Genomic DNA, 12,407 nt, shown 5'->3' with positions numbered 1-12,407 from the left:
TGCCCTCCGCTTTTCCTTCCCCACCTAGCTGGAATAAAGACATCATGGGGAGCCCTACTGGACTGTAGGCAGCACAATGGAAGGAAGCTTGGTCCTAACTCTGTGGTCCCAAAGCTAACCACACTAGCTTTGGGAAGCTGGAGTGCAAAAGGTCACATAAGTGAGCAATGCTCTTCTGTCTTGCTGAAGCCTCTGCTATCCCAACCAAAGCAACTATAGTATCAACCCCTTTGTTGGCAAAGCTCATTCATAGGAACCACTGTGATTCCCAGAGCCAGGCCGTGGAGAGGGGAAGGCAGGCCTGATTCTCTCCCATTGTACAGCCACTGAGCTAAGCTCAAGATGGCTGGTCCAAGGTCACTCACTGCTGAGTGGATTCCTGGGCCCAGGGGGAAAGGAAGGGTTTAGACCTCGGGAAAGGAGAGAGTTTAGACCTTGGGATCACACCAGCTTTGGTTTGAACCCCACCTCCCTCCTTACTGAGCCCTACCATGAAAGACCAGGTGAAAACAATGTGTGTGGCAAGATAGGCTGATGATCTGCCTCTAGGACATTTTGGTTCTCAGAATCCAGAGGGCCTGATGCCCAATCAGGTGCTCTTTCCCATGGGGATTCTGGTGTCTGAGGTAAGGGCTATTCTCTGGCTGTGGGAGCAAGAAGGAAATCAGGATTCACTCTCAGGGGAAGTGATGTCTGAGGTAGGCCTTGGAGGATGGGAAGACGTTACATGGGAAGAGAAGAAGGGACGGCATTCCTCAGAGAGGGAACAGCTGGAGCAAAGGCACAGGGATATGACTCATCCTGAGACTCCATACTGTGGGACTGAAAAGAAAAGCTCCCAATCCTAGCCCTGGTCCAGAGTCCCACCCTTTTAATATTTTATTTAGTGGTTTGGGGGTTTGGAGTGGTGGGGGCTGGGGCAGAGGTTGGGGGTTGAGAAGGCAGCATGACAGTGCTTGGAAAATAATTACTTAAAAAAATTTTTTTAAGTTTGTTTATTTGTTTTGAGAGGGGGAGAGAAAGAGAGAGAGAGACTCTGAGCGGTGGGGGGGGGGGGGGGCAGGGAGAGGGAGAGGGAGAGAGAATCCCAAGCAGGCTCTACACGCTGCCAGAGCAGAGCCCAATGTGGGGCTCAAACTCACAAACTGAGATCATGACCTGAGCCGAAACCAAGAATCAGATGCTTAGCCAACGGAGGTGCCCCAGGAAGATAATTACTTTTAGAGGACAAAACAAAGTCACCTGATGAGCTCATGGTCCCTCCTCTCACCCACTAGGAGATGCTGTGTAACAGCCACTGAAGCAGGTGCCTGCCCCCACAGTCTGTGCTGTGTGAGCAGATCGACCCGCCTCCGTGCCCCTGGGCTTCCTCAGACTCACAGTCTTTCTCTGCACAGAGATACATGGTCTGAGACGTTCATGTAAAAAACAAAGCCTGGTGAGGCTACATGCAACTTACAAAACAAAGCAAAGCTGGGTGGGGAGGCTCTGGATGAAACCCAGGTTGTAAATGCTGATAACTATGGAAGTTACAGGATGGGTTCTTGGCCCCGGGGGGCAGGGGGGGTGTGTGTGTGTGTGTGTGTGAGTGTCCATGATATTGCCCTTTCTCCAACATGTTTGAAATTTTTTTTTGTTAAAAAAGTTATTAATAAGTTTTTTTAATGTACATGTATTTTTATAGCAGCATTATTCATAATAGCCCAAAGTAAAAACACCCAAATGTATATTACCTAGTGAATACATAAATAAATAAAATGTGTTATATCCACATAATGGAATATTGGATAAGAGAAAGAATGAAACAACCACACATGTGACCATATGGACACATTTGAAACCATTCTGCTAAATGAAAGAAGCCAAATACAAAAGACCACGCATTGTGTGAGTCCATTGATAGGAAATGTCCAGAATAGACAAATCTACAGAGACAGAAAGTAGATTAGCGGTTGCCAGGCACTTGGAGGGGGGCGCGGGGTGGTGGTGGTGTAGGAATTCAGAGGTGACAACTAAGGGATATTGGGTTTCCTTTGGAGATAACTAAAATGTTCTAGAATGGATGGAAATTGAATGGAAAAAGCCACTCCCCATTAATAATCGGACAGAGAATTTTCATTATGCCAGTACTGTGATGGGCATTTTACAGGTTTCCATACGAAATGCTCCAGCCATTTCCACTGCCTCCTGGTCAGACATTCACAGAGTCTTAGGGAGGTAGTTTTCCAAAGTTCACTGTCTCAACCTTGGCTGCACACTGGAATCCCCTGGGGGTTGGATAGACACCGGTGCCTGGGTTCCGCCCCTGCCCCAGGAGGATGGTGATTTAATTTGCTTTAGGCAGTGAGCATTAAAAAAGTTTTTGTTAACGTTTGTTTTTATTTTTGAGAAAAAGAGAGAGACAGAGCACAAACCGGAGAGGGGGAGAGAGAGGGAGACACAGAATCCGAAGCAGGCTCCAGGCACTAAGCTGTCAGCACAGAACCCCACACAGGGTTTGATCTCTCAAACCGAGAGATCAGGACCTGAGCCGAAGTTGCACGCTTAACCGACTGAGCCACCCCAGGCGCCCCATGGGCAGCGGGCATTTTAAAAGCGCCCCGGGTGATCTGAATGTGCAGTTGAGGGGAAGACTGTTTTAATGACTAGAAGAGAATATTGAAATTATGACATTAGAGTATGGCATTCTATCATTTTTTTTTTTTTTTTTTTTTTTTTTAGAATTACGTGTACATGAGATTATAACATAAACAGTATTTCTCCCTGTGCATTTCAGTCTGGGAATCTGGAGACCTTGGGTCTACAGGTCATCTCTGTGACTGCACCAAACAAAGGGGACCCACGGGAGCAGCAATCGGGCAGGCAGGTGGGTCTCTCAGAGGGCTGGTGCTCCCTTCTTCCGGAGCGGCCCTTTCCCATCTTGGACAACTCTTGCTGAGCCCAAAGCCGCTTCTCTGACACTTGCACATGGCCCCTGACCTCAGTCAACCTGCACCATTCACCACTCCTTGGAGGTATCCCCTTCCTCCCTGCCCTGCTGTGTTACTGGTGTGATGCAATTTGAGGTCCTCACGAGAAGCCCCTGCTCCTGCCCAACATATCCCCTACCTATGGAACTTCTCACCATTTTCTTTTCTTTTTTTTTTTTTTTAATTTTTTTTAACGTTTTATTTATTTTTGAGACAGAGAGAGACAGAGCATGGACAGGGGAGGGTCAGCGAGAAGGAGACACAGAATCTGAAACAGGCTCTAGGCTCTGAGCTGTCAGCACAGAGCCTGACGCGGGGCTCGAACTCACGGACCGCGAGATCATGACCTGAGCCAAAGTTGGCCGCTTAACCGACTGAGCCACCCAGGCGCCCCCACCATTTTCTTTTTTAATGTTTGTTTTTGAGAGAGCACAAGAGGAGGAGAGGCTGAGAGAGAATCTGAAGAGGGTTCTGAGCTGACAGCAAAGAGCCCGATGTGGGGCTTGAACTCACGAACCATGAGGTCATGACCTGAGCCAAAGCAGGACACTCAACAGACTGAGTCACCCAGGTGCCTCTCTCCTCCCTTTCAGACACCACCTCAGATGCCACTTCCATGAGGCATCTCTGGAGACGTTGCCCCCTTCCTCTGTACTCCCATGCCTTTGAATTTTCTGACATTCAGCTGGAACTCTCCTGTGTTATACCTACCTGCTGGCTGCCCTTAGGTCCGAGTAGACTATAAATAAGTTCCTTAAGGGTGAAGGCAGAGTTTCATTTTATGTTATATGTCTGTGTCCTCTGTAGAGCCTAGCATAGGCTCAGCAAACACTTGTTGAATGAATGAATGAATGAATGAACATAGACCTTTACTGCATCACTAATGAAAACCAGGCACTGTGCTAAGTGGTTTTACAAACATTTTCACGTACCCCAAATCGGTCCTATCACAGAGCTTGGCACACATTTCCAGAAGATGGACCTCCTGCTGCCTCGGCTTTCCCAGGAACAAAACATACAATCTCGGGGCAGAAAGCACAGGCTGGCAACAAGAGGAGGGAATGTGACCCGGAGGAGAGAGGCCCCGCGTAACCACATGTTGAAGAATTTTCTTTTTTTTTTTTTCAACGTTTTTTATTTATTTTGGGGACAGAGAGAGACAGAGCATGAACGGGGGAGGGGCAGAGAGAGAGGGAGACACAGAATCGGAAGCAGGCTCCAGGCTCCGAGCCATCAGCCCAGAGCCCGACGCGGGGCTCGAACTCACGGACCGCGAGATCGTGACCTGGCTGAAGTCGGACGCTTAACCGACTGCGCCACCCAGGCGCCCCCGAAGAATTTTCTAAAAAAGAGACAAACCTCAGGGACACCTGAGTGGCATCTAACTCTTGGTTTCAGCTCCAGTCATGATCTCACGGTGTGCGGGTTCAAGCCCTCCACTGAGCCCCCCATCGAGCCTGGCAATGGCATCATGGACCCAACGGCAGCTTGGGATTCTCTCTCTCTCCCTCTCTCTCTGTCCTTCCTCTGCTCGTGTTCTCTCTCCCTGTCTCAAAAATAAACTCACAAAAATAAAAAAAATAAATAAAGAGAGACTAACCTCTGGTTACATGGTGATACAGTGATTATTTGCACCTAAAATATGAAATCATCTACCAACAGACTTTTGGAACTATTAAGAACGTTCGCACGTTTGCTCAAAACCAGCTCAATACGTCAAAACAGTCAACCTTCCTTTATATCAGCAATAATCAATTAGATTAGAAAATGCCATAGGAAGAAAGAACCCGCATTTCACAGAAACAAAAACTAATAAGTTCAATAAAGACATACACAATCCTTATTGAATGGCATTAAAGGCCAGAAGAGATGGAGAGAGACTATATTTACAAATGGGAAGATATAATTTCAGTTAGAATCCCAACAGAGCCTTTCCCAAGGGGAGAAGCGGGGTCAAGAATAACAGAGGCAATATTTGTTTTTGTTTTTTTTTTTTTTTTTTTTTAATTTTTGGGACAGAGAGAGACAGAGCATGAACGGGGGAGGGGCAGAGAGAGAGGGAGACACAGAATCGGAAACAGGCTCCAGACTCCGAGCCATCAGCCCAGAGCCCGACGCGGGGCTCGAACTCACGGACCGCGAGATCGTGACCTGGCTGAAGTCGGACGCTTAACCGACTGCGCCACCCAGGCGCCCCAACAGAGGCAATATTTGAAGAAGAAATTGGAAGAGGAGCAGAGGAGGAGAGGCGTTGCCATATATAATAAGGGTACAGTGATGAAAACAGTGAGATGTAGTGCAGAAATGCACAAATTCACCCATGGGAGAGAAGCGAGACGCCAGGGACAGACTCTTGAGAGTCCGAAGCTTGAGTAAGCCAGAGGCAGCATCTCAAACCAGCGTGAAGAGGGTTGACTGTAAATGGTGTGGAGAAATTGGTTCTCACATGGCAAAACAATGAGAAACTTTGATTTCTCCCTCAAACTAGCCACAAGATAAAATTAAGGATTTTTTCAATGGATTAACGAAAGAGCAAAAACCTTCAGAACTTTTGAAAGGAAATGTAGAAGAAGCCATCGTAACGAAGGAAAGACATTAAAACAGAAATTATAAGAGGCAAAGTTTGAAACATTTGTGTTAAAAGTGACATTTTCTGAACGACAAAAGACATCCTAAAATAAAAAGACAAGCCACGGAGTGGAATAAAAGGGCTGTAATGTCTGTAACTGGTACATGAATTCGTGTGCTGACTGTGTAAAGAACATCGACTACAAGTTAAAGAGAACAAGATGATGGTAGGAAAAAAAAAAAAACAGGAAAAGCTCACAAGCAGGCAGGTAAGTCACAGAAGAGGGCACACAAGTGGGCAGGAAATACACAGAGATGTTTAACATTACGACCAATCAGGATATGACAATTAAATAAGCAAAATAAAATGTGATATATTCTCACACACATTAGATTGACTTAAAACTTTGAGGTCTGACAATACCAGGAACTGATGACGTTGTGGGAAACTTACAACTCGCACATGCTGCTGGAGAATGATTTAGTCAAGCCTGGTAACGTTAATGGAAATGCGTGTCCTAGAGAAACATTCGATGTGGCCATGAGAAACACAAAGAAGGATGTTCACTGACGTGTTTATAACACAAACTTGACTGTTCCATCAATGGAATGGCTAAGCGAGCCATGATATAGTCTTAATGGAATATATACGGAAAGAGGTAAAGATGCTCACAGAAAGGAGTCCTCAGGTAAAGATGCTCAGGAAATGGAGTCCTCCTTCTTGTTCTGCTTCTAACTGATGATGGGATGTTGCACAAGTCCCTTGTCTCTCTTTCTTGAATGCTCTCCCCAGATAGTATCACAGCTGGCTCCCTCACCTGCTCCAGGTCCGTGCACAAATTTGACCTGCTCAGACAGACTTCCCTGACCCCAGGATCCACACAACCGGCATCTGTACTCCCTGACGTTGCTTTGTCAAGAAGAAGCATATTTCTGGGGCGCCTGTGTGACTCAGTCTGTTACGTGTCCAACTTTGGCTCAGGTCATGATCTCACGGTTATTGAGTTTGAACTCCGCGTCAGGCTCTCTGCTGTCAGTGCAGAGCCCCCTTCGGATCCTGTCTCCCTCTCTCTCTGCCCCTCCCACACTCGCTCTCTTTCTCTCTCTCTCTCTCTCAAAAATAAATAAACATTTAAAAACAACAACAACAAAAAGAAGCATAGTGGTTTAAAAGATGAGTGTGCATAATAATGAAGCAACAGAAAGACAAATAAAGAAACTGATCCCATTCACAATTGCACCAAGAAGCATAAAATACCTAGGAATAAATCTAACCAAAGATGTAAAAGATCTGTATGCTGAAAACTATAGAAAGCTTATGAAGGAAATTGAAGAAGATATAAAGAAATGGAAAAACATTCCGTGCTCATGGATTGGAAGAATAAATATTGTCAAAATGTCAATACTACCCAAAGCTATCTACACATTCAATGCAATCCCAATCAAAATTGCACCAGCATTCTTCTCGAAACTAGAACAAGCAATTCTAAAATTCATATGGAACCACAAAAGGCCCCAAGTAGCCAAAGTAATTTTGAAGAAGAAGACCAAAGCAAGAGGCATCACAATCCCAGACTTTAGCCTCTACTACAAAGCTGTCATCATCAAGACAGCATGGTATTGGCACAAGAACAGACACATAAACCAATGGAATGGAATAGAAACCCCAGAACTAGACCCACAAACGTATGGCCAACTCATCTTTGACAAAGCAGGAAAGAACATCCAATGGAAAAAAGACAGTCTCTTCAACAAATGGTGCTGGGAGAACTGGACAGCAACATGCAGAAGATTGAAACTAGACCACTTTCTCACACCATTCACAAAAATAAGCTCAAAATGGATAAAGGACCTGAATGTGAGACAGGAAGCCATCAAAATCCTAGAGGAGAAAGCAGGAAAAGACCTCTCTGACCTCAGCCGTAGCAATTTCTTACTTGACACATCCCCAAAGGCAAGGGAATTAAAAGCAAAAATGAACTACTGGGACCTTATGAAGACAAAAAGCTTCCGCACAGCAAAGGAAACAACCAACAAAACTAAAAGGCAACCCACGGAATGGGAAAAGATATTTGCAAATGACATATGGGACAAAGGGCTAGTATCCAAAACCTATAAAGAGCTCATCAAACTCCACACCCGAAAAACAAATAACCCAGTGAAGAAATGGGCAGAAAACATGAATAGACACTTCTCTAAAGAAGACATCCGGATGGCCAACGGGCACATGAAAAGATGCTCAATGTCGCTCCTCATCAGGGAAATACAAATCAAAACCACACTCAGATATCACCTCACGCCAGTCAGAGTGGCCAAAATGAACAAATCAGGAGACTGTAGATGCTGGCGAGGATGTGGAGAAACGGGGACCCTCTTGCACTGTTGGTGGGAATGCAAATTGGTGCAGCCACTCTGGAAAGCAGTGTGGAGGTTCCTCAAAAAATTAAAAATAGACCTACCCTATGACCCAGCAAGAGCACTGCTAGGAATTTACCCAAGGGATACAGGAGTACTGATGCATAGGGGCACTTGTACCCAATGTTTATAGCAACACTCTCAACAATGGCCAAATTACGGAAAGAGCCTAAATGTCCATCAACTGATGAATGGATAAAGAAATTGTGGTTTATATACACAATGGAGTACTATGTGGCAATGAGAAAGAATGAAATATGGCCCTTTGTAGCAACGTGGATGGAACTGGAGAGTGTGATGTTAAGTGAAATAAGCCATACAGAGAGGGACAGATACCATATGTTTTTACTCTTATGTGGATCCTGAGAAGCTTAACAGAAACCCATGGGGGAGGGGAAGAAAAAAAAAAAAAAAGAGGTTAGAGTGGGAGAGAGCCAAAGCATAAGAGACTGTTAAAAACTGAGAACAAACTGAGGGTTGATGGGGGGTGGGAGGGAGGGCAGGGTGGGTGATGGGTATTGAGGAGGGCACCTGTTGGGATGAGCACTGGGTGGTGTATGGAAACCAGTTTGACAATAAATTTCATATATTGAAAAAAAAAAAAGAAAATTTCCATTTTCTTTTGGTAAATAGTCAGTAGCGGAATACCAGATCATATAGTATTTCTACTTGTCAAATCACTTTGTTTTATACCTGAAACCAATGTAACAGCGTGTGTTAACTATACTTCAATTAAAAGAAAAAAGGAAGAAAAAAAAAAAAAAGATGAGTGTGCAGATGTTGGGCCAGAGTGGGTTCTAATCCCAGCTGTACCAACTACTGCTTGTAACACCTTAGGCAAGTTAGTTAAGCTTCCCGTGACTCGGTTTCCTCCTCTGTAAATGGAGATAATAATAGTTATCTCAGAGGGCTGTTGTGACGACTGAGTGGGTTGATATGCCAAAGACTTAGAACGGTGCCTGATATAAAGGAAGTGCTAGTAAATTACACGGCAGTTAACTTGAATGAAGACGACTGGAATGCCGTGAGATAATAAACCTCCCAAACATGCTGCTGAATGACGAGGGTAAGTCCCACATGCACCTCACTCCTCCTTGAACTACTCTCCTGATTGAAATGAATGAGTTCTGACAAGTCCTTGAATGCCAGAGGATGGAAACACCACTTACTCTCCCAGATGGTGTATTTTAAGAAGTTGCAATAAAGATACGACGAGGGTGGGAGCAACAGAGCAGGTGAGTGGCACAGATACACAGAAAGGGACAGAATCCCAGAGGCAGGATGTCTCCAAGGGCAGGAATTCTGTGACTATCAGACGAGGGAGTGGGGGCTCTCACCCAGCCGCTTTTTGAAGGCTTGTTCTAGGGTCCATTGTGTGACTGAAACATTAACTGCGACATTCAAAGAGGTCTCTGTGCATTAAAAAAGATGTAGAAGCGGGGCGCCTGGGTGGCGCAGTCGGTTAAGCGTCCGACTTCAGCCAGGTCACGATCTCGCGGTCCGTGAGTTCGAGCCCCGCGTCAGGCTCTGGGCTGATGGCTCGGAGCCTGGAGCCTGTTTCCGATTCTGTGTCTCCCTCTCTCTCTGCCCCTCCCCCGTTCATGCTCTGTCTCTCTCTGTCCCAAAAATAAATTAAAAAACGTTGAAAAAAAAAATTATAAAAAAAGATGTAGAAGGGCCAAGAGACACCTGAAAAGATGCTCAACTTCACTCATCCTCAGGGAAATGCAAATCAAAGCCACAATGAGATAGTACCTCCACCTGTCAGGGTGGCTAAAATCAAAAATACAAGAAACAACAAGTGTTGGTGAGGATGTTCAGAAAAAGGACCCTCAGGCACTGTTGGTGGGAATGCAAACTGGTGCAGCCACTCTGGAAAACAGTGTGGAGCTTCCTCAAATAATTAAAAATAGAACTACCCTATGACCCAGCAATAGCACGGCTGGGAATTTACCCAAGGAATACGGAAACACTAATTCGAAAGGATAGGTGCACCCCTATACTTATGTGATTTACAATAGCCAAATTATGGAAGCAGCCCAAGGGTTCACCTATTGATGAATGGATAATTACTCAGCCAAAACAAAGAAGGAAATCTTGCCATTTGTAACGACATGGATGGACTTTGAGGGTATAATGTTAAGTGAAAGAAGTCAGTCAGAGACAGACAAATACCATGATTTCACTTCTATGTGGACTTTGAGAAACAAAACAAACAAACAAACAAGGAGAAAAAGAGACAAACCAAAACACAGACTCTTAACTATAGAGAACAAACTGATGGTTACCAGAGGGGAGGAGGGTGGGGGGATTAAAGAGCACACTTACCATGACGAGCCCTGGGTAATGTAGAGAATTATCGAATTGTTGTATCGTACACCTGAAACTAATGTGACATTCTATGTGAACTATACTGGGATGTAAAATTTTTTAAATGAGAAAAAAAAAAAAAGCTCTAGAAGGATCTAAGCAGAGCCCTTAGCACTGGCTACAGGAGGGAGGCTTAAAACAAACAAACAAACAAACAAACAAACTCCATTTACTTTTGCATTGTTCGAGTTTTGTGCAGTGAGAAAGAGTTAATTGCTTGTGAAATACTAGAAAGAAAAAGTGATTTGCCCATAAGAGGTCCTCAGTAGATGGGCGTTACTATTATTCTTTACAAGGAAGACAGACAGACTTCTCAGCAAGCACAGAGGTGCCCAGGAGGGGAAGGCAGTCCCGCCAGCATGCTTTCCTCACACAATGCAGCTGGGCCTTCTATAAGGCTCACTGGCTCTACCTTCAAAGTGTATCCTGAACCCATTCATACTGTCCTCATCACCCAGCCACCTGCTGTGCTCATGTCTCCCTGTTGCTGCCCTTCCCCCTCTGACTCATTCTGCCCAGCAGCTGAATGAGGTTCCTTAAAAACCCCAGCCCGGTAGGGGCGCCTGGGTGGCTCAGTCTGTTGAGCGTCTGGCTGCGGCTCAGGTCATGATCTTGCAGTTTGTGGGTCCGAGCCAGCTCGGAGCCTGGAGCCTGTTTCAGATTCTGTGTCTCCCTCTCTCTCTGCTCCTCCCCCGCTCATTCTCTCTCTCTCTCTCTCTCTCTCTCCCCCCCTCAAAAATAAATAAAAACATTTAAAAAAACCCAAAACCCAGCCGGTCGCTGACGCTTACCAAGCAAGCAGTTCCTATGTGCCAGACTGTGATTAAACCGGTCCCTCTAGCTCAGTTAATCCTTTAACAACACTGGGAATTCAGTACGAGACAGAATTTCCACCTTACAGAGGTGGAAACAGAGGCACAGAGCTTTCAGTAGTTTGCCCCAAGTTCGTGGCGTCACAGGTGCACCATCTGACCCCTGCCTGCCTCTCCAGCCTTGACCCCCACCCCCTTCTCCTCACCCCTACTCCCTGGCCCCCTGGCTGCTCCTCCACCTGGAACGTTCTTTCCCCCATCTTCAAATGACCTGTGCTCTCATATCACTCGGGTCCCTGTTTGAATGCCGCCTTCTCCGAAAGGGCTCAGAAGTTCCCCCAGGGAACCCAGAACCAAGGCCTTACCCATTTCAATCCCGCAGATGACCAGGGCCGCAATCACTGCCCCCGCCGACGTCCCGGCAAAGCGATGGGTCGTTTCCAGCATCCGGGGGGCCAAGTCTCGAAGGGCATCCACAGCCCCGGCCTGGTAGAAGGAGAGAAATCCACTGCCGGAGAAGGAGATGGAATGAGGAGTGTCTGGGTCCCCCTTGAACACCTGTTCTTCCATCTCCTTGGCCCCTCAGTGCTTGCCTCTGGCTGCTGTCCTACTGGAACTCAGGGCCAAGCTTCTCTGCCGGCCCGGAGCCTAGAGTGGGGCCGTCTCTCCCGGGTCGGCTGGGACACTCACGGGCGGCTCAGGCAGCCACCGCCTGGGCTTGTTGGGCTCCTCCGGGAGGCAGTCCCAAAGGCTGGTACAAGGTCTCGGGCCCAGGCCGAGGGGCAGAAGGCACCCCGAATGTGCGAGCGGCGTCCTGGACCTCCGAGCGCGCCTCTGGCTTCATTGTGTGGCTAGGTTCATCTCTGGCACAGACTCCTCAGCCCTTGTCCCGTGCTGCGTTCAGCTAGCAGACCGGCAACTGCCACCAGGGCCATCCCAAAGAGGCAGGCACTGCTCAGCTCTCAGCCCAGGAGGCTTCACACACTGAGTTGCAAAACCTCCACTGATGGTTATCATCGGGTGTCTCTGACACGCTGCGGCAGCAAAGGAATTATGTGTTGGCCTCCCTCCAAGAGGATGGTGTCCCCTCCCCGACAGGGGCAGGGCCGGCAGGTTGGCTATGGTCTTTGAGGGGGACCCACTCACTCCACCCGTGCCCCCCGACAGCATCGCCCCTCCCCAGGCTCCTTCTCCAGGCTCTACGGGCCACGCAATGTGTGTTACACAATTGTTTTTATTTGCTCTTATGTAAGACTGTGTGTGTTTGTTCACG

The 12,407-nt window shown here is 46.8% G+C and overlaps 1 protein-coding gene across 1 annotated transcript in view; it reads right to left on the bottom strand.

Moving 5' to 3' along the window:
* Positions 1-12,201, bottom strand: part of PNPLA1 (patatin like phospholipase domain containing 1) — a 47,805-nt gene extending 35,604 nt beyond the window's left edge. The window contains 1 exon segment of the mRNA XM_058733723.1: positions 11,500-12,201. Within this exon segment, the coding sequence (XP_058589706.1) occupies positions 11,500-11,704 (205 nt within the window). The 5' untranslated portion in view covers positions 11,705-12,201.
* Between the last annotated feature and the right edge of the window lie 206 nt (positions 12,202-12,407).

The sequence above is a fragment of the Neofelis nebulosa genome, chromosome 6 (genome assembly GCF_028018385.1).
Source record: "Neofelis nebulosa isolate mNeoNeb1 chromosome 6, mNeoNeb1.pri, whole genome shotgun sequence".
NCBI lineage: Eukaryota > Metazoa > Chordata > Mammalia > Carnivora > Felidae > Neofelis > Neofelis nebulosa.
The sequence above is the reverse complement of the archived record's forward strand: the minus strand, read 5'-3'. Positions and strand labels throughout refer to the sequence as shown.